The sequence below is a fragment of the Chlamydomonas reinhardtii genome, chromosome 9, assembly GCF_000002595.2.
Source record: "Chlamydomonas reinhardtii strain CC-503 cw92 mt+ chromosome 9, whole genome shotgun sequence".
NCBI classification, from domain to species: Eukaryota; Viridiplantae; Chlorophyta; class Chlorophyceae; order Chlamydomonadales; family Chlamydomonadaceae; genus Chlamydomonas; species Chlamydomonas reinhardtii.
Genome location: NC_057012.1, coordinates 186,900 through 210,024, shown reverse-complemented (window position 1 = coordinate 210,024; position 23,125 = coordinate 186,900). Strand labels below are relative to the sequence as shown.

The 23,125-nt window shown below is 59.6% G+C and overlaps 5 protein-coding genes across 5 annotated transcripts in view; 1 reads left to right on the top strand and 4 right to left on the bottom strand.

The window, feature by feature from the left end:
* CHLRE_09g386746v5 (uncharacterized protein) overlaps positions 1–3,922 on the bottom strand; it is a 6,392-nt gene extending 2,470 nt beyond the window's left edge. The window contains exons 1-7 of the mRNA XM_043065405.1: positions 3,467–3,922; positions 3,231–3,389; positions 2,472–2,531; positions 1,977–2,065; positions 1,607–1,830; positions 1,233–1,437; positions 528–695 (exon numbers count right to left, since the gene is read on the bottom strand). Of these exons, the coding sequence (XP_042920701.1) occupies positions 528–695; positions 1,233–1,437; positions 1,607–1,830; positions 1,977–2,065; positions 2,472–2,531; positions 3,231–3,389; positions 3,467–3,586 (1,025 nt within the window). The 5' untranslated portion in view covers positions 3,587–3,922. The remainder of the gene's footprint in view (positions 1–527; positions 696–1,232; positions 1,438–1,606; positions 1,831–1,976; positions 2,066–2,471; positions 2,532–3,230; positions 3,390–3,466) is intronic.
* Positions 3,923–4,522: 600 nt separating this feature from the next.
* Positions 4,523–5,917, top strand: CHLRE_09g386745v5 (uncharacterized protein). The gene is made up of 2 exons (XM_043065404.1): positions 4,523–4,851; positions 4,951–5,917. Exons 1-2 carry the CDS (start codon positions 4,632–4,634, stop codon positions 4,998–5,000), a joined length of 270 nt encoding a protein of 89 aa, XP_042920700.1. The 5' UTR covers positions 4,523–4,631; the 3' UTR covers positions 5,001–5,917.
* A 188-nt stretch (positions 5,918–6,105) lies between these two features.
* Positions 6,106–8,732, bottom strand: CHLRE_09g386744v5 (uncharacterized protein). The gene is made up of 4 exons (XM_043065403.1): positions 8,405–8,732; positions 7,495–7,755; positions 7,250–7,399; positions 6,106–7,101 (listed from the first exon to the last, which is right to left on the bottom strand). The coding sequence occupies exons 1-4, from the start codon at positions 8,495–8,497 to the stop codon at positions 6,739–6,741; spliced, it is 867 nt and encodes a 288-aa protein (XP_042920699.1). The 5' UTR covers positions 8,498–8,732; the 3' UTR covers positions 6,106–6,738.
* A 1,427-nt stretch (positions 8,733–10,159) lies between these two features.
* CHLRE_09g386743v5 (uncharacterized protein) lies at positions 10,160–12,682 on the bottom strand. The gene is made up of 4 exons (XM_001695216.2): positions 12,153–12,682; positions 11,970–12,041; positions 11,709–11,816; positions 10,160–11,529 (listed from the first exon to the last, which is right to left on the bottom strand). The coding sequence occupies exons 1-4, from the start codon at positions 12,237–12,239 to the stop codon at positions 11,236–11,238; spliced, it is 561 nt and encodes a 186-aa protein (XP_001695268.2). The 5' UTR covers positions 12,240–12,682; the 3' UTR covers positions 10,160–11,235.
* A 3,812-nt stretch (positions 12,683–16,494) lies between these two features.
* Positions 16,495–18,759, bottom strand: CHLRE_09g386742v5 (uncharacterized protein). The gene is made up of 3 exons (XM_001695217.2): positions 18,564–18,759; positions 18,357–18,443; positions 16,495–18,226 (listed from the first exon to the last, which is right to left on the bottom strand). The coding sequence occupies exon 3, from the start codon at positions 18,091–18,093 to the stop codon at positions 17,875–17,877; it is 219 nt and encodes a 72-aa protein (XP_001695269.1). The 5' UTR covers positions 18,094–18,226; positions 18,357–18,443; positions 18,564–18,759; the 3' UTR covers positions 16,495–17,874.
* Positions 18,760–23,125: the final 4,366 nt, after the last annotated feature.

The window sequence follows — 23,125 nt, the reverse complement described above, 5'->3', positions numbered from 1 at the left end:
CGGGTAGGTAGGGTGGAGGTAGGGCGGAGGTGCACGCCGCTCTTGCACGGCGACACACCCACTCCCAGCGCCCATGTACACAACCTGCCCTACCTTGGACGCCCTACCTTGACACGCAAACGGTAATTGAATGGTGTGCTCACACATGGCGCTCTTCCATCGCACAAGCCCCATGTGCGCGCCTACGGGCCGTCATGGTCTGGCCTCCGCACTGCCCCCGCCCCCGGCTCCCCGTCATTAGAGTGGTGCCAATATCCCATCCACCAATCAAGATCATATGACATATACACATACGCACGGGTGCGCGCTTGCCATTTCCCATCCCCGCAAGCACACACACCAACACACACACACACACACACACACACACACACACACACACACACACACACACACACACACACGCACACACACGCACACACACACGCACACACACGCACACACACGCACACACACACACACACACGCACACACACACACACACGCACACACACACACACACACACACTCTGCTCACATGGACGCACCTGAAGTCCGACACGGTGGCGCACAGCGCTTGGCCGTTGGAGCCCTCCCACTGCGACAGCGCCGGCGTGTGCCGCCGCCCGCCCGTGGCCGCCGCCGCCGCCGCGAGGTACGCCGCCGCCTGCTCCTCGCGCCGCAGCACCCGCCGCAGCGTCACCAGCCGCCGCCGGCTGCATATGGGGGGCAGTGGGGAGTGCGCGCTTGTCTGCTGTTGCATGCAATGAGCAGCTTACCGGCAGCACCCGCTATGTGTGAAGCATGGTATTGCTGCAAGTACTTCCGCAGGGGGTTTTAAGGTGATCGGCAAAAGCGGCAGGAAGTGTGTGCGTCAGCACTTCTGGCAGGGCCGGAGGCCCCGAAGGCCCTCCTCCTGCCTGGCAGGAGTGTTTCAGGAGGCTTGACGTACAATTTGGAAGCTCCTGTGAAGCGGTTGAGTCCTCTGGCCAGCCAGCGAAGCCCAACAACACTAGCGCTTGTACCATGTGCTCACCAATGACCCCTTCCGCACCAAATACGCCCAAACTCCTTCTACGGGGCAAGCCCCCCAACCCACGCAAAAGTTTAAGATCCCTGTGGACACACGCGTGCACGGTTCGCTTGCCTTTTCACAAACCCCACCCCACCCCACCCCACCCCACCCCACCCCACCCCACCCCACCCCACCCCACCCCACCCCACCCCACCCCACCCCACCCCACCCGACCTACCTGTTGTCGCCGTGTCGGTGCTGGTCGGCGTGCGGGTCGCGCAGCTGCAGCCGCGTGTCCGTCACCAGGCGGTGGGTGGCGGCGCCCGGCGGCTGCGTCAGCAGCGCCACCGTCAGGTTGAGCGCCACCTCGTTGTGCACCGAGTTGGTGCTGGTCTCCAGCGCCACCCACTGCGCGTCCGACATGAGGCCGTAGTCGGCGTCGCCTGCGGAGGGAGGAGAGGGATGGCGAAATGCTGTGTAGGCCACATGCACGAGCCGTAGTAGCGGTAGCGGCAGCGGTGGTGCAGAACTACGAGCCCACCACGAGCTGTTGGGCGTGCTGACTGGCGCTCTGGGGCTGGCAACCCACACACATGAATGCTGCCTTCGTACCATCCCGGTGTGGCACCGAGTACCCCAGCGCCACCACGCAGACAGCATCTTGGCGCCCGCTGTAGCTGGGCCCACCGCCGCCGCCATACAGCAGCGCGCCAGCAGTGCTGCTGCTGCTCCCCCGGGCCAACTCCGCCGCCGCCAGGTACTCCGACAGCGTGAGCGGCAGGCTGAGGGCGCGCACGCAGCGGCCGCCGGGCAGCAGCACGTTGGACAGCGGCGCCCTGGGGAAGGGAAGGGAGGGACGAAGGCACTTGCAGTCAGCCTCCTTCACTTTTTGGCTTGTGCATGCCGGTGATAGCCCGGACACCATACGGTAAGGCGCTGGCCCAGCAGGCGCCTGGGCCCACATGCACCTGGCCCCACCCACCTGCTGTAGCCGGGCTCTATGTTGGTGAGCCGGGCCACGCCGCTGCCCCCCACCAGGTAGCGCTCTATGGGGGTGAGGTAGCCGCCAACCTGTGGGGTGGGGCAGGTCAACACAAAGGGGGAGTCCAGAAGGGTTGTGTCTGTATGTGCCTGTGAAACAAGGCGCTGGAGCACCGGCATCGTAATGTCAGCAGCATTACACAGGCACAGGCGCAGGACCTGAAATACACCTATAAACACACACACACACACACACACACACACACACACACACACACACACACACACACACACACACACACACACACATGCATCGCATACACTGTCTTTGCGCAACGTTTTCCTTGTGCTCTTAAACATACATACATCGACAAACGGAGCTCGGTTACTGGCGTAGGTATTTGTGGGTAAATGCGCGCGCGTGTATGCCGGAATTCGTTCCGTTTGTTTATTGTTAAAGTAACGCACACACACATATATATATACAAACACACACCTCCACCACGTGCTCGCAGCCCTCCATCTCCACCATGCGCGCCGTCATCTGGCTGCGGACCTATGTGTGTGTGGGTGGGGGGTGGGATAAGTGCTCGAGCCCAACGAATTAGGGGGGGGGTTACATTCATGATTAGCTAAACCAATGGTATAAACTGAAGTGCGAAGACAGTGTAAGCGATGCAGCCTGTGTGTGTGCGCGTGTGCGTGTGCGTGTGCGTGTGCGTATGGGTGTGGGTGTGGGTGTGGGTGTGGGTGTGGGTGTGGGTGTGGGTGTGGGTGTGGGTGTGGGTGTGGGCGTGTGGGTGTGGGCGTGGGCGCGTGTGCGCGCGCGCGCGCGCGTGCGTGTGCGTGTGCGTGTGCGTGTGCGTGGGCGTGGGCGTGGGCGCATGGGCGCGTGTGTGCGTGAGCGCGTGCGTGCGTGCGTGCGTGCGTGCGTGCGTGCGTGCATGCATGCGTGCGTGCGTGCGTGCGTGCGTGCGTGCGTGCGTGCGTGCGTGCGTGCGTGCGTGCGTGCGTGCGTGCGTGCGTGCGTGCGTGCGTGCGTGCGTGCGTGCGTGCGTGCGTGCGTGTGTGTGTGTGTGTGTGTGTGTGTGTGTGTGTGTGTGTGTGTGTGTGTGTGTGTAAATACCAGCCCAAACTAAACCGAACCCAACCCGGGGGGCCGGGCGGATGGCGCGTGATGCTAGCCACAACAATGATCACTGGATTACATCCCATTCCAACCCTGTCATCGCTCCGCCACCAATCACAACCGCACCTGGAAGTCAGGTGTGATCAGGTAGCTCCACTCCAGTGCGTCCTTGCTAGCGGTGTTGTTGTCGGACTCGGCTGCCGGCCCCGACGACCTGTCCACCTGCAGGCCCCACGCCTCGCGGAAGGTGCGGTTGGTGGGTGTGGCCGCGACCAGCCGCCGAACCTGCACGTGCAGCGCAGGACGGCTCAGCCGGGTGCCCCGCGCCAGTCACATCACGCAGGCCGCGCCCAAAAACGCACCGCCTCAACCTCCGCTGGTGACGGTGGCGTGCAAATCGCTCCCTCAGCTGTAACACCTTTTTCCTGCCCGCCATATGACAGCGTGCTGCAGCCGCGGCCGGTGACAGACGGGGCGGGCATGCCCAGGTCACTGTTGAGGGCAGCCCATGCCCGCTGCTCTCGGCACAGGTCGGCAGCCGGCGCCAGCCACGCAAGGCCGCGACTCCAGCCACCCTTAGGCGCACCATGGCAGCTAAACGATAAGAACAGCCATAACAACGTTGCGCTAACAAATACAAGGAGTGCATAGTACCGCGCGGCAGGATGCGCGCCATTCCCAGAACTCCTCGCATGGAGAAGGGCCATACTTGCAGAACCACAGTACAATTACGTATCCTTGTATCTGTGAACCTCTACTTTCTCGAGCCAAAACTCGGCCTCAGCTTGGTTTCTTCATTTCCGCTTAGCAAATGTAGCAAGGGGATACTTAAGATATACCTGCAATAACGTGATACAAATACACCGGTTGGAGATGATTGCTGGGCACGGGGATCCGCTTGGATCCAGAGGCCCCGTGCCCACTGCGTCCCATACTTAGTTTGATGCCAACCCCCAGGCACGCCCGCCTGGCCTCTCCTTTGAACTTATGCAACAACCTCCGGCGGTGGGGGGGGGCGGGCCTGTTACCGCTGGTGCCGCATGTGAAAGCGCGGCAAGCCGGCCTCGCGGTACGGTGTGTGTTGGGTGTGTGTGGTCTGCTGCCGTACGTGCCCCCGTGGACCCGGGTCGCGGCGGCGTGGCTGCGCCAGGTGCACCTGGCGGCAACGCCCCTGCGCTTGTTGGTGCGGGGGGCCGCGGACCGTGTGCTAAATAAGCCGCTCACCCCGGCGAGCAAGCCGTTTGCGCGCCTGCTGAAAGCCATGACTGAATTGCCCGCGGTGACTCTTGTGGCGCCGCCCGAGCCGGGCGCGTGGGTGAGTTCTGTGCCGTTGTGGGCTAACGGCCTAACCCGGCGCTGTGCGAGGACGGCCGCACGTGGGAAGTGGCTTTCGCGGATTTGTTCGCTCTGCCAGGACTGGCGTGTGTGGGCCAGCTGGTTGCAGCGCATGAAGGGCTGAACGAACTGCGGCAGGCATGTACACGCCCTTGGGCGTGGGGCTCCCGGTTTGGTGAAGCGTGTGTGCAAATGTATGTGACTGCTGTGTGGCGGCGGGTGCTGCACTGGAGTACGCGGGCGCGCCTGCCGTCGCCCCTGCCGGGGCCGGCGGCGTCGCCTCAAGAGGCGGCCGACCGGTTTGCGGCGGCGGTGGCCCTTCTCTCCGCTGGCTGGGCTGCCGCGCGCCGCGCGTGCCGCCCAGCTGGCTCGGAGGCTTGCCGCCGCGCTGCCGCTCCCGGCGGCCGACATCGTGAGTGCTACGGCGGAGTCGGTGCAACAGGTGGTGCGGGGGCTTGGCTGGTTGCAGTGCGGGGGGCCGCCCATCCTCCTCGCTGCCTACACGGTGAAGGCGGGGACCGTGCTACAAATGGCTCCACAGTTAGCCGCCCTGAAGGCTAAGCATTTGCAGTATGTGTGCGATGCGGGTGTGTCGGGGGTGGGGCCTGCCCTGGCGGCGGGGGTCTTCGTGTCCACCTTGGCCCGCTTGTGGTCGCTGAAATGGGAGGATCGTCATAAGGAAGCACTGTGGCGTGTGGCCGCCAACGCTTGCTGGGGCGTTTCCACGGGAAAATATGGGAATGGCTATGGGTTTCATGCCAGAGGATGCTTTAAGTGCCTTCTCTCGTGAGGAGTTGTGGTTAGTGCGTACGCCTGCGGGGCTTGCGCCACCTGTGTGGGATGTGGTGTGTCTCGCTGCTATGTCTGCCCTGGACTTTGGTCGGCAGCGTGTGGTTATGGCCGGGCTGGCGGCGCGAGCGAAGCTGCCGTCGGCCCGGGTGCTGAGCATTGGACTTGCCGTCGTAGCTGACTTCTGGGGTCGTCTCCAGACGTTCGTGACTTTGGTTATCAGGCCAAAGGGTTGGGACACTGTGCCGTCTGCGCATCCTTTCATCTCTCGGGCTGTTGGTGACGGCATGGTTTTGCGCTTGCCGTATGACGCTGATTCCCCGCCTCCCTCACCGTGAGAGGTTGTGCGTGGTTGGTGGCTTTGTGTGTGGGCAGAATGCACGTGTGGGCGACCGTTCTAGTACCTGGACGCTGGCGCCCTGGTTAGTGCGTGCGCTGTGTGTGTGTCCTGCGGCCTAGACGTTTCCCGGCACTTCTGTGCCTAGGCTTGTGGCGTTGAGGCACAGCGGTGGGGCTCTGGCGGGTTGAGGCTTGGCTAGGACTCACTGTGCGCGGAGTCACACAGACTTTGTCCGCGGGAGGGTTTGCAGCAAAGTCGGGGTTGGTGGAGTCAAGTTGGGCCCTGATAGCATGTGATGGCTCGGCGTCTTCGGGTGCTGGGACTGTCCCCTCTGTAACATCCGCATTCATACTTTCGTGCCGCTCCCGGCCGGAGACGTGCAACGGGCGGTGGCTGGGGGCACGCCCCTGGGGTCCAGAGCAGGGTGTTCGTTCTCCACGTCACTGGCTCGTGAACTGCGTCAGCAGGTCCCTCTTGTAACCAATGCAATCTGGGGGCATGTCCTCGGACCATGCGTCGCGGCAGGTTAAATAAAGGCTGTGCGACAGCGACTTACAAGCTCCAACCATCACTCGTACAGATCGTGTAATTCATGTAATCTACGACCAACCTACGCTGGGGGACCCGTTCAAACGGGTTAAGTGAAGTCCTGCACTGATACTTTTGTTTCACGAATTCATGCTTGTACCGTACACATCTGTGGCCTGACAAATGTGGGCACCGCCCTCCTCTCCGCCAGCTTCCCTCCCTCCGTTTCACACACCCTTCCAAATACCCTCTCAGCTGGTATTAGGTTGATGACGTAACCAGAGGGGACAATCTGATCGTGCAAATAAGCACGCGGATAATATCATATGTTGTCAGGGTCCGACTTGGATCCACCACCCCCAGTGGGGTTCCACACCCTTCCAGTCGAAGTCTAATATAACGTAAGAGGTCGAGAACTGCAGCCCGAAGTTCAGCAGTGGCACTAATGCACGAGAGCGGAGAGGGTACCGCAGGCCGGAGGTCAACAGACCACCACACAGCTGGCACAACAAGCCAGATACACCGACCCAGCGCCCACAAACCAGACGCACCATGACAGGGCGTCAGGGAGCCGTCATCGTCCGTCAGCATTACAAGCAAGCTGTCACCGGCACCCTGCTGAGCTTCATTGTTATTCAGTATTTAGAGCACAAGGCGGTGCTTGCCACTCTTAGTTAACCCTGGCCGTTGCCCGCTGAGGCTGGCATTGCATACATTTGAAGTGCCATCCCAGCAGTAAGGGTGCCAAATAAATCCGGCTACATGCTGTGCTTGCGCCCGCATGTGATTCACATACTGTGTGCGCGACATCGTGCGCTTTTTGCGAACTAGGTGCGGCGCCACGTGGCATGTGAGCTCCTCGTCAAACACCTGCGTTCCCAGCGCTTTCCCATGACCCAGGACATCATGCGCTGTGAAGGACGTCATGTGGGCTGCATTAGGGTCCGCGAGCCAGTTGGGCGAGCTCTCGTACGACCGCAGGTGCCCCCAGCCGCAGTGGTACGCCTGCGGACATGGGTGAATGGGTAAACCCACAGCATACGGCAGTATCAGAACAAACTTCTTCCTAGGTATTGAAGTCGCCGATCTTACTTACTCGGATCTTACTTAGCTTACTCAGACGTTTGTTCTGAAAACCGCTAACTAAACCCACCTTCACGTGCGGAATGTCGTTGCGGTACACATCAAAAAGCCCCTTGAAAGTCTTGATAAACTCCGTGTAGTTAGCGTCGCGTAAAACTATTGCAGCGGCAATGCGCGCTTTGTCGTCAGGGTTGGCTACTTGAGACGCCCGTTCGAGCAACTGCGGCCAATGGGTCATTGAAGCGGAGCGATGCAGCGATTGGAATCCGTAGAGCATGACTCATCGGCACGCGCGGTGCATCCAGCGGCACCCACCACTTGCAGCAGGTCGCCGTTGTCGTAGTTGGCGTGCGCCTTGGTGTCAGACAGCGCCAGTTGCTGACGCACGAACTCCTTCCCTGCAGGTGTGCTCCGCACGAAGTAAGATGACTGCACCTCCCCGTTGTCGCGGTCGGTGACGATGACGTCGTACGAGTCATCAAGCAGGTCCGACAGCGAGTGAAAGTAGTTAAGCGGCACCACGTCCACGTCGATCATCAGCACCCACTGGTAGGAAGGCAGGTACTTGAAGAAGTACTGCACATTCATAGACGAGGGGCGAAAGCGTCCATGCAAGGCGGAAGGGGCGTTACGCTGATATGCTTACTGGTGCCCCCTCCAAAACACCAACACAAGGATTACACACCCGATTGCCGTACGTTTCGTAATGTAGGGCACCGCCATCGAGGAGGGGGGCTTCTTCTATGGTGTTTCAAAGACTCGATTCATGTTCAACCATTTACGGCGGCTGGCGGCCGCTCGCCCCATCAATACCATGTAAGCCCGGGTGTTCCCGCCAAGCGCAAGGCTCCCGCGCGCCTGTCCCTTCAACACGCCCACACACCCCCTCTCATGCTCCCGCGTGCAGCTGCGAGCTGGGCTTCAATGCCGGTCACTCTGCGGCGCTCTTGCTAGATGCTGTGCCCGGTGCATAGCTGCTTGAGTTTGACCTAGGTGACCACCTGGGCCCTGGATAATGCGCAATTCTTCCAGGAGGCTTACGGCAGCAGGTACTCCCGTGCGTGCGCAGGCAGGGGAATGGCAGGGTATTGTCATCGCATTTGCTGCCCGCCGGCAGCCCGTCGATGCAATTATAAGCCGGAAATGGGGGTCATGAGGCAAGGTTTGGTTCCCTGGCAGGTTTGTCTTCATCACCGCCCCCCGCCCCAGCCCCAGCACTACCCACCTGCAGCCGCCCCTGGAAGATGTGCCGCTGCGGCAACGGATTCAACAGTTCCAGATGGTAGCCGAAGCCGTGAAGGGCACAGTAGCAGTTCATGGCAGCGATTTCCCGCGCGAAAGTTTGCGCGAATTCGATTGAGACCGTCGCAACAACACCGAGTCGCACGCGAGGATCCGTTCCACTGGTAGAATTACCACGAAACAACCGGGGTTGGTCATGGCTTAAGGGAGAAGAAAATAATAGCGGGCCCGCGAGCAGGGCGAGCAATATGCCGGCTGCAAGGCAAAGCAGGTGGGTGGCGACGTACTTCATTGTGAAAGATATAGGTCAGGATCGCGGTCGTAGGCTTGACGTTCGGCGGCGGTCGTAGGCTTGACCATCGCCATCGCCCACGCCCCACCGCCCACGGGACCCCACCGCCAGCCCCTCCCGACTTGGATTGCCGCTCGGCCTGGCTTTGAGGTTCTCAGTATTATAACCGTGTAGTACATCCGATTATTTCCATGCCCGAAGGGAAGACTCGGGGCTGGAACTGTGGAAGGCTAGCTGGAAAGGCTAGCGGCGGTGAAGCGATGCGTGGTGTGTACGGGTGTGCGATGGAAGGGCGTGCGATGGGACAGTTGTAAGGCAGGTTGGTGAAGTCCCGTAGGGTGCAGCTGATTCCCCAACCCAGCAGATGGCAAACAAATTGCAACGGCAGGACAGGAGTGCGCGGCTGAGGGGCTTGAGATGATGGGGGGTCTTTCTGAGAACCGCAGAAGACATTTTGGGGCGTTTCTGTCACTTGTCCGGGCCCAAGGCAAGGGTGACTGAGGTTCCCCAGGATACTCTATCTACGGCCGTGTCCTGCTGGCACCATGGGGGCACACCAAGATAGGGCAGCCTTCTACCAGGGGAGTCATTCCGTGGGTGTGTGAGTGTGATGAGCGTGGGAGAGGGCGCCGGGGTTTGGCGTGGGGATGGGCCACGAATTGCCATGCAGCCATAGAGCCGGTGCTTTTCAGCAACGAAGGCAACAGACCTCACCCCGCACGCTGTGACAGGGGCACATCCCGTGCGGCGGAATGTAATGCTGTGCTGGAGCCGCAACGTAGGCTGAGGGCAACAGCAACCTCACCCCGCACGCTGTTGCCCGGCGCCCGGAGCGTGAGGAATGCGCGTCAGCAAACTTCCAGCCAGCCAGCAACTCGTCGGTACAGTAGCTCCGGCGTTCGACCGGCCGTGTACTCCTGCCCTGCCGTTGCAAATTGTTTGTCATCTGCTGGGTTCTGGGAATCAGCTGCACCCTACGGGACTTTACCAACCTGCCTTGACACTGTCCCATCACACACCCGCACGCTGTGACAGCGGCACATGCGGTGCGGCGGAATATTCTGCTGTGCCGGAGCCGGAATGTGGGCTGGGGGCAACTGCAGCCGCATTTGGCACGCTGTAACATGACAAGCTTGTGTGCCATTGCACCAGATGCCCAGAACCAGCCATGCGTACCAAGCTGTGTGTTTGTGTGGAGTTTCTGTTTTGAGATGGACGCACGGCACGAATGGGAGATTGAGGGATTGCTGACACGGCCTGCCACACCCCTGGCCTGACACGAAGCGTGCATAGGTCGGGGGTGGAGCCCCCGGAAAACTTTGGGATGAAAGATGCGGCGGTAGCGGGTTTCTAAAAGTTAAAGATGTCCCTTTTCGGAAATCTGTCACTGGCGCCGCACCTGCCTTCTTAAGATACGAGCACGGGCTCTACTCATACATCCTCTTTAAGGTTGCGATATTACAAAGAAGGGACAGTCCGACCAAGCAGGGTGCCCAGCACCCAGGTCAAGAGGGACAGCGCCAACCTTTTGCGCCTCGCGCTTTCGCGCGCAATTTCCGGGATCCTCCAACGCGTCGATTCCTCCGTCTTGCGTCTTTCCGTGCCGGGAGCCTTAATTGTGATATATTTTATGTTGCGCTGGAGCTCTAATGCAAACGCTGCGCTTGTGCGTTTACCCCGCTCTGGCATAGGGCTTGCGTTTTCATAATGTTACGCTTTGCAATACATACATAGAAAGGCGCATTATTTGCACGACAAATTTCGCTGCGCTCGGGTGTCCAGGTTATAACTCAAGTCAAAACTGGAATAACCGGGAGGGCCCCGCTGCGGGAACTCGATGCGACCGCAATGGCTAAGGGGCAAGCCAACGTGTTTCAGTTCTCCGCCTGTCATCAATATCCGCCTGCCTTCTCGCATGCCGCGCATCCCGGCGTGCCAACCGCCCAGTGCCCCGCCCTGCTCACAGCCCCCTTCCCCCTCCCTCCTTGGAGGGACACCCCCACAGACATCTTGCACCGGGGTCCGTACGGACCCCGGCTTTAGTTCTGTTATGTGTAGCTTGCTAGGTTGAAGGGGGCGGTGTACACAAGAATCAGTGCTGACCAGACCCGACGCATGGTCTCAGAACGCGACATGCAAGGTGACATGCTCTCAGAACCGCTATTCACTCACCACACTAAACTCACACGCCTAAATCCCCCTACCACTCTTCACCACGTCTGATACTACATTTGCGATCTCCCACTGCTCACTAGCTACCCGGATTGCTATCTACGACGACTCATCACCATTTGTCTCTCTCCAAGATCTGCACGTTGTGGAGTTTAGAGCGCAAGACACCACACACTACTCACATGACACCAAGTGCCGCGCTGCCACACCAGCCACAGTCTCGTCAGCCTCCCCCTTGCCCACAGTCTTTCATATGGCACTTACTTGTGCAGGAACACGTCCGAATATGGCTGACGGCATGGCACCCAAAACGACTATCAAGCTGAAGCTGCACCTTCATGACATCCCTCTCAGCAGTACGGGTCATTGGCGTAGCACTTGGTGATGGAGCACCAGTGAGAGCCGCACTCAATGGATTTAATGCCCGCAGGCCGAGGCCAACGAGGTGGCGGCCCCCGCACCTCATTGGAGCCAGCGTGTGAGGTGGTCAGGTCGTCCAGCCAGTCCTTGATAACCTCCAGAGTGATGTGTTTACCATCACCATCCATGAAGGACGGCGTGCGGCATACATACAAGTCCTCGATCACGAAAATGCCCCCTGGGTTGAGGGCCTTCTCAAACAGAACGATGAAGGAGTTGTAGATCTGCAGAGCGACACGACCAAACGTCAACTTGCCCTGATACATCGTACATGTATGAACAGAACATAGGAGGCAGCAGCACCGGGACCCGAAGACAACATTCGATGGCCTCTGTGCTTCTGTGCACACTCAGATTGTCCCGTGACGTCGCAAACATAACATTATACGCACTGCAAGCGCACCTGCATGTTTGAATGTCCCCCATCATCCACAATGAAGTCGAAGCCGCCGCCTGTCTCCTTCACCCAACGGTTCAGGGTCGCAATATCTGCTTGGTCGCCAGTGACGGCCTGCGTGCAGAGGCCGCAGTGTAGCTCATAACTAGGGCTTGGGTACTAGGACTGCACTCAGACACCAAGGATGTGAAGAAAATGAAGGGACGGTACAGAGCTGAGTCCAGGGACACTCCGTATCAAACCGGGTTTTCGAAAGGCCGAACTCACCTTCACACCTAGCTTGTCTAGGTGAGCCCGATGCTTGGCAACGCACGCTGCGTCATACTCGCCAAACCAGATCTGCGCAGACAAAATAGTGGGTCTTGATATGTGCACGCGTGTTCCCGCGCAGATGTGCTCGTGGCACTCTGCCCTGTGCTGGGCCCCTGCCCCTGCCCCTGCCCAACCCACCTCTGCATTTGGCATGTATTCACGCCAAACGCGCGCCGAGTGGCCAGGGCCATAATCCATGTTGCAACCGAGGCCGATCTCAAGCATTTTACGCGTGCGGTTGCGACCCGGCGGCAGTTCGAAGAGTTTGCCATAGATCGTTTGGTAGTTATGTCGCTGTACCTTGTCCGTGTCATGCTTCAGTCCCAGCCGCTGAAACTCGTTGACGTCTGGGCGCACATAAAAGCCTGCCGAGCTTGTACCAAAGCCAATGCGCTCAAGCACTGGTCCACTACGAGGAACCATAAGCACCGCGACTAAGAGGCCCGCGGCAAAGCATAGCACGTTTGCGATACGCGGGTGCAGAGACCCGCCAGTCCTTATCATTTCGGCAAATAATGGGCACAGTCTGTGCCCAGTGGTTCAAGTTTCTGAAGTGCTCGCAACCTGAAGGCTGAAGTTGAGCTTTGAGTACCAATCCCGACTTTCTGATTTACAAGACCCGATGCCAGTTTCAAATGTGCAAAGTCAAACAATGTTAAGCAAAGCATGTTAGTAGGTTCAGTAGGTTCAGTATCTTGTGTGTTTTTTGGGCTGAGCCCCCCGAGCGCAGCCGCGCCGCCTTAGAACGGCCCGTCTCCCTGGCGTGCTTCGCCCCAACTGCCTTTGCAGGCGTCCTGCGCCCCTCCCGCCCGACTGGCCTTCGTGCCAACCTCCCGACTGGCCTTCGCCCCCAACCTTCTCAAAAAAGGATGGGGGCGAAGGACAGTCGGAAGGTTGGGGGCGAAGGCCAGTTGGGAGGTTGGCACGAAGGCCAGTCGGGCGGGAGGGGCGCAGGACGCCTGCAAAGGCAGTTGGGGCGAAGCACGCCAGTGAGACGGGCCGTTCTAAGGCGGGGGACGAAGCCCCCCAGGATTGCCCCTGTCCGTGCCTGCCTGCGTCGACAAAAAGTGCCAAAGTGCGGCGGCGGCAGCGGCGGCGGCGGCAGCAGCGGGGGCGCGTGCGCGCATCTTGGTAGCGGAGGGGGCGGGAAAGGCCACGTGGAGGAGGAGAGCGCAGCGCCGCCCAAGAAGCGGCGCAAGCGCGCAGGCTGAGGAGCCGGCTGGCGGTGTCTAGGTAGCGGTCCGCGGTGGGGCTGGCAGGGCATGCGTAGCGGCATGACAAGCAGTGCGGCTGTTGACAACTGTGCTACGTCTGGCTGCGGTTGGCTCTGCTGTGGCATCGCGATTGCTAGGCACCTGGTTTGGCTATGTGCCTGTGGAAACCGACCCCGGCTATGTCTGGGCGATGAGGTTGTTCGGCCTCAGACTGTGGAGGGGCTCAGCCCCTTTTCCAGTGACCGGGGAACACTTGTCAGAGTGAAGCGGAGTTCCAGTTGGTGAAGCGTGCGTGAAATCACACTACGTGTGACAATCTTCAGCTTAAAAACGTTTGTCTTTATCGGTCTACCAAGACAGGGGGGTTTGTCACTCCGCTTTGCTTGAGAGACAACATGGCATCATCACGTAGAACCTTGCGTTGAATTGGGGAAAGCGGGCGGAGGTCGAAGACAAGATATTGTTCGAGTGGTGGCTGTGCATGCAGTTTCCCTCCAGTCGTTGCATTTCCCCATGGGAACCGGAGGTGCAGCGGGAGGTAGGGCAGGGGCTAGGGGGAGCGGCACGTAGGGCAGCCCAACCCCTCGTCACTCTCGGGCGTGCCAAAGCCCCCAACAAACTGCCAGAGGTCCCCAGGCCCCGAACCCAAGTGGGACCAGGTCAAAGGGCTGTCCGATAACCCCCCGTCCAAACCAGGTTCGGGTACTCGGTACAGTAACTCACGCAGTAACTCCGGCTTTATTATACCAGCCGCGCACTCTTGCCTTGACGTTGCAAGTATGATTGTTGGGGTATGGGAAGTGGGTATGGGAGTATGCTGCACAGTCAGGGAGTACGCCAACCTGTCCCGTACCCTGTCCCATCGCACCCGGATTCCCCGAGTCACATACATACACACACACACACACACACACACACACACACACACACACACACACACACACACACACACACACACACACACACACACACACACACACACACACACACACACACTGCATCGCATACACTGTCTTTGCGCAACGTTTTCCTTGTGCTCTTTAACACACACACACACACACACTTTGCTGCATACTGTTGCATTTTCTCTGTGTTGCATCATCCGTGACGCTGGTCGTCTTCCTGCAGGTGCGATGCGGCACTGCCTCGCGAGTGTGGCGTTGCGGTGTGTCTATGTGGTGCTATCGCCTGGCCGGGCGCCCGGAGCGTGAGGAATGCGCGTCAGCAAACTTCCAGCCAGCCAGCAACTCGTCGGTACAGTAACTCCGGCGTTCGCCCGGCCGCGTACTCCTGCCCTGCCGTTGCCAATTGTGTGCCATTTGTTGGGTTCTGGGAATCAGCTGCACCCTACGGGACTTTACCAACCTGCCTTACCACTGTCCCATCGCACACACACACACACACACACACACACACACACACACACACACACACACACACACACACACACACACACACACACACACACACACACACACACACACACACACACACACACACACACACACACACACACACACACACACACACACACACACACACACACACACACACACACACACACACACAGCCGCCACACACATGCCTCCACCTCCCCGCCCCCCGCCCGCCGCCCTGCCGCCTCCCCCTCCCCCCCAGCCCGCTGCCCTGCCGCCTCCCCCCCATCCCCAGCCCGCTGCCCCGCCGGCCCCGCCCCCTCCTCCCCAACCCGCCGCCATGGCCCCTCCCGCTCCCCCCCAGCCCGCGGCCATGCCGCCGTCTTTTGCCCCCCAGCCCACCGCCCCGCCATGTCCTCCCCAGCCCGCGCCCCGCACGCCGCCCGCGACCTCGTCTGGGCCACGTCAGCCGCCTGTGCACTCGCCGATTGCCGGCCCCGCCGCTCCATCCGCTACCCTGCCCCTGCACGCCAGCCTTCTCCCTTCGCTGCCGCCCGCCAGCTCGCCGCCGTCCAGTCCGCTGCCGGCCCGCCCGCCACCGCCTTCACCACCGCCACCACCCCTCCGCCCACGCCCGGCCGCGCCCCTTGCCGTCGCTGCACCAAAAAATAGTATAATGGGGGTTCTGGGACAGCTCCGACTAAACCCCAACTAACTCGTGTACGGCACCCCCAACCCCCTCAGCCGTACAGGAGCTGCAATTGGGTGTCAGTAGCTGCCGCGGGTGGGAGCTGGTAGTTGCACGGAGGGCCGGTTGGGAAGCTGCCGAGCCAGGGGTATGAACACAGGTCGTTGGCGCGAGTCGGGTAGCTGTACGAGTGGGAGCTGGTAGCTGCGCGCGGTGTCGTTTGGGAAGCCTCGTGTGAGCTGCGTGTAAACTCAGATGGGATGCATGGGGCTGCACTTTTTCCGGGGGTTGGCGCCAGCCGACCCCCGCCGCGTGTGCTGCACACGTGTAGTGAAACGGGGCTGCACTGAAACTGGCGCGGCGGGGGCGGCGCCGCGCTGTGGGGCGAAAGGAGCGAGGCACAGAAACTCAACGGAAACTCGGAGGAAACTCAGGGGAAACTCGGAGGAAACTCGGAGGGAACTCGGCGAAAACCTCCTCAGTTCATGGTAACATGAATAGAAGGGATACCGTCGATAAAGCGATCGGTAGAAAGAATAATTTATAATTGATTGCTTTTCGCTGAGAGTGAAGTTCAGGCCCCATCCGCATGCAGGCATGCTTGGGGCACGCCCAAAAATTTCGCGTTTTAAGTAGTCGTGCGACTGCCCTGACGCCTAACTTCGGGGAACGGGGCCTGCCCTAGAACCGTCTGATGTCGCTGGGGGCACACTGGGAACGTATGAAGACGCGCACCAGTGCTGTGACCACGGGTTCTCCTGCCGACCACAGAGTATGCTGCACTGCTGAGTTGGAGTCTGGAATCAAGTACCGAGACTGTTAGGGTTTGTGGATAGTGTGGAGACGGGGAATTCGCTTAAGGGGGGAACGGCTGATGGCTGAAAGTGCTGGGGAGTGCAAGGTACCGCAGCGGAATCTAAGGTGGGCGTGGGGCTGTGGCCTAAGGTGACGCCGCTGATCCGATGCTGTGGCGACTAAGGTACTGGCGTCTGCGTCGCCGTGGGGTCTGATCTTAGCAGAAAGGGGAGTCTTGGACTGGAGGGGGACTGCAGGGGGGGTTGAGTGAGGGAAGTAAGGGTAGCTGACACGAATCGTGGCTGGCTGGCGAGTCAGGGGAAAGGCGCTGGGGACTTGGTCGCTGCGCCCAGAGTTGCTGCCAACCGCGTATAGCCGGTTGTTGAGTGGCACGGGACAGTTAAGTCAACCGTATGCCGTTACAATTGCAGGGGTGTTCGTTAGCTCAGAGTCAGGTGACCTGGGGATGGTTGGCAGGTATGGGGCGTCTGCTCAACACCCGGTGCTATGGTCCAATATGGTCCAATACAACCGGACCGCTGCCTAAACACTCTAGCCGGGTGCCCCATTCCGTCGTACGACCCTCATTACGTCGTACAATCCCCATGCAGGGCCGCAACGTAATGCAGGCGCTTACGTAACCCCTGCGCAACGTGGCACACGCCCTTACGTAATCTGGATTACGTAATCCACCTCAACTATGAGTCGCCTACAGACAGTAATTGGGTCCGCGTGCTGCGCTAGCGGTCGCCAAGTTCAATCCCTACCGTCAACACATGCAGCCTCCAACCGAGTGCAGTCAAACCGGGCTAGCAGGGGAAGACAACTCACGTGTGGTCACCGCATGGGGGGGGGGAAGGCACCCCGTGTCAAACCCACACGCCACTAACACGCCTGTCCCAGACATCAACCTTTTCTCACACGCCCCATCGACTCAAACATGCGCTTATGCGTCTCTAATCTTTATGCTTTTGAGGGTGGGGCTAATCCCTCGACCCCTCCACTAGCCTCAGGGCGCGTGTCCGTCTTCCCTGGGCATGCGGGCATGCAGCTGGTCAATCAATCACCGCCCGGACTATCTCGAAACGTCCTGAGTTCATTTTCAACTTAGTCGCAACATCATAAGACATTCACAATTAAGCTCACGCCAGACACGAACACGACCTGACTATGACACCTGCACGTGCAGCCCGAGGTGCAGCCTGAGCCCAAGCCCAGCGTGCAGCCCGAGGTCACGGCGATAGGAAACGCCTTACCAAACTCCTTACACACAGCAAACACATGCCTGACTTAGCGTAGCGGCCCAACCGTTCCGGACGCGACGGCAGTGCCTGGTTTGGCAGGGGTAACCGACACGCAACACCACCGAGACTACCACTTAAGACACTTGTACACCAGGGGTGTGGCGCTGCACCACGGCCCAATCACAGAAGGAAAGAGCACACACTAAAAGACTGCTTGCACACTGAAACGTAACCCCTCCGACCAGCCTTCAGGCCGACTTCCGCATTACACTAAGCTACTAAGCCGCTACATGGCTACACGGCACACAGGTTCGACACACATATTTCGTTCCCGTACCTGTCCAATTTGGGAAGACACGCCAAACTGAAACCCTGGGTGACCCTTAATCATGTCACCCTGCTGAATGGAGAGCGACAAACACTCTTGTTATACTTAAGGGAGTGGGGCGTACAGGCCTATACCCCCAGCCTAGGCCTTGGCTGTCTCACGTCCAGCATCTACACAACAGCCTCCTGCCACGCCTCCTGCCTCCTGCCCGGGTGTCACTTGCTGCGCCACTGCGCCCGGCGCACCATCTGCCTGCCGCACCGGCGAAGGCGCAGCATGAGGTGCTTCAGCCACCAGCGGACCACAAATGCCCTCTTGTCCTGCGCCATCTCAGCCGCAGCGGTGAGGTGCCCGGCTGCCATAAACGTGGGCACGTAGCCCAGCATCTCCGTCAGCTTCACGGCGTACACTACGACAATGCTGATGGCGACCATCGCCCAAATGAATGCCAGCTCCAGCTGGTTGTACAACGCAAAGAACTGTTGAGCGGGGAATACCTTATCGGTGGCCCATAACGAACATGACGCAGATTAGCAGCAGCATCAAGGACGTCCAAATCCAGGCTACCTGTTCAGCAAAGGACCACGCAGCAGACAAAGGCAACGGGGAGAGTGACAACGCGACCGCCCTAGCGATGTCAGCGGCCACAGGCCCTAAGTAAGCACACCGGCAGTGCGCCATCCTGGCTGCTCCATACCTTGCGTCTCTCTTCGCGCCGCACCCGGTTGGCCGTGGCCTCCAGCTGGCGCGCCAGCTCCTCCTTCGAGACACTCGTCGTCGAATCCTGATACGCGGGGTCGGGGACAGCCTTTTAGTCGTGTGCGACCTTCCATGCTGCATCACACAGGCTGGTAGGCTTCGTTCGCACGACCGGAGGGCGCACACCGGAGAGGCGGGGCCGCACCTGCTGTTCTGCGGCCCCCGGAGCCGCGAAGCCGCTACCGGACGTACTCATCTATCCTAGTCGTCAAAACGCGCAAAATGGCACTTTTTGGGCTCTCAGGTGCCGTGAGAAAGATGGAATGCACACGCCTGAGCAGACGAGATCTTCCAGGAAAGACCAGCCTTGATCTCAATCTTTCTACTTCCCCCGGGACCCCTCCAGGAAGATATGAGCCCTGCGTATTGTGCAACCCTGGTTGCGTCAGCCCCTCACAAAAAGCAGCCGAGCACTGCAGTATTCTGACCTGTCGCCATGCTTGCGTGTGTGCGTGCCCAGTGTTGAGAGTTTATTTTACGCCCTTCCTGAATTTACGGTAGGCATTGGGGCTCAGGTCCTCCTGCAGCTGCTTCGCAGGCAGCCAGAGCTAGACAGCGGCTTCCTGCTGCATTGAGGTCAGGTGGTCTGGCATTCCTGACACAGGCTACTTCAGAGCCGCTAAGCCTCTGGAGGGATCTGCACAGGCTCTGAACGGCTCCGATTTTCCCACGCGCTAGGGTGGCGGGGGCGGGGCGGTGACCTTATCACTGCAGGGCGCCCCCGTAGCCCGCGAAGCAGCTGCCCAGTCATAAGGCAGCGCGCAGCCGTAGCTTTTTCTTGGGGCCTCACTCTAGCAATACGTGCGCATTCCTCGTGAATGCGGGTGCCGTAACCACCCCGCTCATATACGTCGTGCACTTCTTGCAACCGTCGTGCACCGCCAACATGTCAGCAGGTTATGATTGCGGTGTTACAGAGGGGACAAACCAAGCACGCAAGCGCGCAACTATCTCGGTCCCGGTGATGCTGTTTTTGCTTTTGTAATCAGCCATGGTGACAGGTGGCGGGTCCAGCACGTTCAGAAGCGGGCGTGCAGCTTGGGCACGGAATGCGCCGTGCAGTGGCCGGGGGGGGGGGCGGGCGGGGGGAAGCAAGCATTAATTATGCAGCATAAATCTGATGCTTTTGAGGCCGTGAAAAGTTATCTGGCAACGTCTTCAGGCGGCAGGTTGCCGGCGGCAACAACGCGGTTCTGGCCAGGGAAGGTGACGAGGGAGGTGACAGGCGAGGTTGGCGTGCCCCGGCCCCCGCAGGGGGCGCGGCGCACCTACACGTTTCAGAAAGGGGGGGCCCCTGTCAAGTTGGTAAACACACGTTCCCGGCCCCCGCCGACTGCACACAGCCATTATTTAAGCCATCCATTACACGAAGCAATTGTACACAAGGTAGAAGAGGCCCCAGCGACAAAGTTCCGATACCCGACTCGAGTCAGGGAACCTCGATCGCGAAAGTAACTGAGGCTAAACCATATTTCGCGCACTCTAACGCATAGAATGGAGTCCGATGCCTCAAGAAAGACAATTCTGAGGCCGATTTCATCGCACAGGCTGGCGCTGGTCCAAGTTAACTAACAGATACGTAGATTGCTTCAACATCAGCACTTATGTATCTGTCAAGAGGCCCGTAGGCGTGTGAGCTGCGAGCGCGAGCACCTGTCCTTATTAGTGCCGTGCTGGCTGCCCCATAACGTGAGACCTATGAAGCTGAGACTCTGTTATTATTATATTTGCAAAACGTGTAAGGCTGAACGGTTTCGCCGCAAGGGCGAACTTGAACTTACTTCGCGACGTCCAACCGTCAGCGCACAGCCCCAACCCCCCAGCACCGGCACCCAGATCACATATTACTTATATAGTAGAGTCTGTATCTCGCGGTGGGGGACGGTATGACGGGTTTTGGTGCTGGGGGGGGGGTCGGCAGGGTGCGGGGCCGAGCTGCGGGCACGCGGGGGGAAGTCCGCGCGCGCCCTCGCAATTTCACAGGGCGTTGGCCCAGCTATTAATATTAAATAAATACGTAAGTATTTAGAAGCTGCGCGGGCGAAAACAAGCGATTTTGCGTCCCTTGGATCCCATTTCCCCAGACCCGATGGGCGATCCCGACCCCGACCCCGACCCCGACCCCGACCCCGACCCCGACCTCGACCCCGACCCCGACCCCGACCCGGTCACCGGTCCGGGAGGTTGTGCGCACGCCAGCATCCGCAGTACCTTTGGTCCAACGTTTGTTTCGACTCTGGCACTCAGATCATACCACAGACTTCAGTCGCCACTTCTACACCAGCCTCCTCTCGTGCTCGGCATTTTAACACCGTACATTGCGTCCCCTGTCACTTGACTCCCTTAGGGGCACGCTCCATGGATCGCATGGCGGTCCGCTAGTGTGCCGCGGGGGTGAGTCCCGGTCGGAACGGGTCCGACACAGGCGACCGGCGACCAGCGACGAAGCGGTTGTCGGCGGGTCGTAGCCGTATCCGTGATGTCGCCCCGTGAATTGCTAAGTGATCATGTTGTTGTGCACTAATTCGCCGTTGATATGTAGGGGCCAATAAGCAACTGTCCCTTATTCATGTCGCTGATCAGCCTCCTTCTGCGTGCGTTCTTCGTTGTAAAAATCCTGATATATATTGTATGGTGTAACGCGACTACTTTGCAAGGCTATCGTGTGCCCATGCAGCGCTTGCAAAGCGCTTGCCCCGCAAGCGAGCTAGCGCTGCCCCATTAAAGGATTGTGCCTTTCATGTTATCATGCATCTATTGTTGTATCTGATCAGGGCAAAGCTGCAGAAACAAGAGACCCCATGTTGCACCTTTTTTCCCTGTGCATATTTCCCTGCTCGCGTCAATGAATTTAGGGCTTTCATGATACAATGATGACAGCGCAGTAGGTCTGCCGAGTAATGACGCGGTATTCAGACACCCCGTCTCGCGCCTTTTTTCTCTGTGCGCATTCTGCTAAATCTGTTGAGCCATGAACCTGCGGGCTGCGAATAGCTACCTAGACATCTGTTCGGGCGGCACTATCTCGCCGGCACTGCGCTGAAAATGATAAAACATCTTTTCGGCGCTGACCCGGGGTCGCCGACTCAGTCGGAATTGTAACCCTAGTTTTCAGCATCTCTGATTTCTGGGGCCGGCTGCAATCATATGTCAGTCTCGGCCTCCGCCCGAAAGCCTGGGCCACGGTGCCTGCGCACCATCCGTTCCTCTCGCGGGGTGCGGGTGACTGTGTGCTGCTAGTGTTGCCTGATGATGTGGGCTCCCCGCCCCCCTCGCCTTAATTTGCTCGTGGGTGGTGGGAGCGGTGTGCCTCTGGTGTGTGCGCTGTGGGTGTGGGGCGTCGACGTGGGCGTCGCCGGACTACGTGCCCGGTGTACCTGCGTTGACGCCTCGCCGGTTTGATTGCGCCTCGTGCGCTAGTGCGGTTTGCTGTACGTTGGTGGGGCTTTGGCGGGCTTGGGCTTAGCTTCGACTCGCTGTGCAGCTGCCGGGACACGCATTACGCGAAGACCTGTTGCACGGTTGTGGAAGGTCGGTAGCCAACTGGGGGGAGGGTGGTTTCCTTTCGGGCCGGAGATGGTCCCTCTTGACCTGGGTGCCCGGGCACCCTTGCTTGGTCGGATTGTCCCTTCTTTGTAATATCGCAACCATCTCTGGGCCTCTCCTTCGCGGGTGCCGGCGTCTTCGGAGCCCAGAGACCCTCGTCCCAGAGATTGACGGGGGAGCTTCGCTGGCACTGGTGCTGCGGCGTTGTAGGGGCCGGCTGGCCGCATTTCGGTTTGTGATGGCCCCTTCGAATCAGGAGCTGGCGTCGACAAGGAGCATGAGGCCTTCGTCCAGAGATAACGTTGGCGCTCCGTTATTGCTGGTGACTGTGATGTTGGGTGTTGGCATGCCGGGTATGTTGGTTCTTGCGTCGGCTTCTGGTGTTGCCTGCCGTTTGTGAGCCTTCGGGCTGATTTCAGACTCCAGACCGTGCCTTCGGCACCGACATACAGGCGGTTTGGGGCGTTGCCCCGTGTTGAGCCTTCGGGCTGGGACCAGAATGTGCCTCGGCACGCTCGCGAATTTGGGGCACTGCCCTGCAGATGTGCCTTCGGGCTGGGACATGCTGTGCCACCTGGCACCAGATACGAGCAGTGCTTTGCGTTTGATTAGGCGTCGCTGGACTACATGCCCGGTGTACCTGGTTTAGCGTCGGGTGCTGTAGACAGCGCTTCATGCGCAGACACGGGTTGCCGCAGGATGTGGGGCTTTGGCGGGCTTAGGCTTGGCTTCGACTCATGAGTGTTGCACCCGAGACACGCTTTATGCGAAGACCTATTGCACGGTTGTCGAAGGTCGGTAGCCAACTGGGGGGAGGGTGGTTTCCCTTCGGGCCGGAGATGGTCCCTCTTGACCTGGGTGCGGGGCGCCCTTGCTTGGTCGGACTGTCCCTTCTTTGTAATGTCGCAATCATCTTAGTTGTTTTGCGTTGGCGCTGCCGCCAAAAGACCTAAACGAGATGAGGGGTGTTACGTGGCGGTGGGGCTTTGGCGGGCTTCGGCTTGGCTTCGACTCATGCGCGTAACGCTATGAAGGTCGGCAGTCAACCAGGGGGTGGGTGTTTCTCTCTGGGCCGGAGACGGTCCCTCGCGGCGTGGGTACAGTGTACCCCCGCTTGTCGGACTGTCCCTTCAATTGTAATTCGCATCTTAGTTACCATAA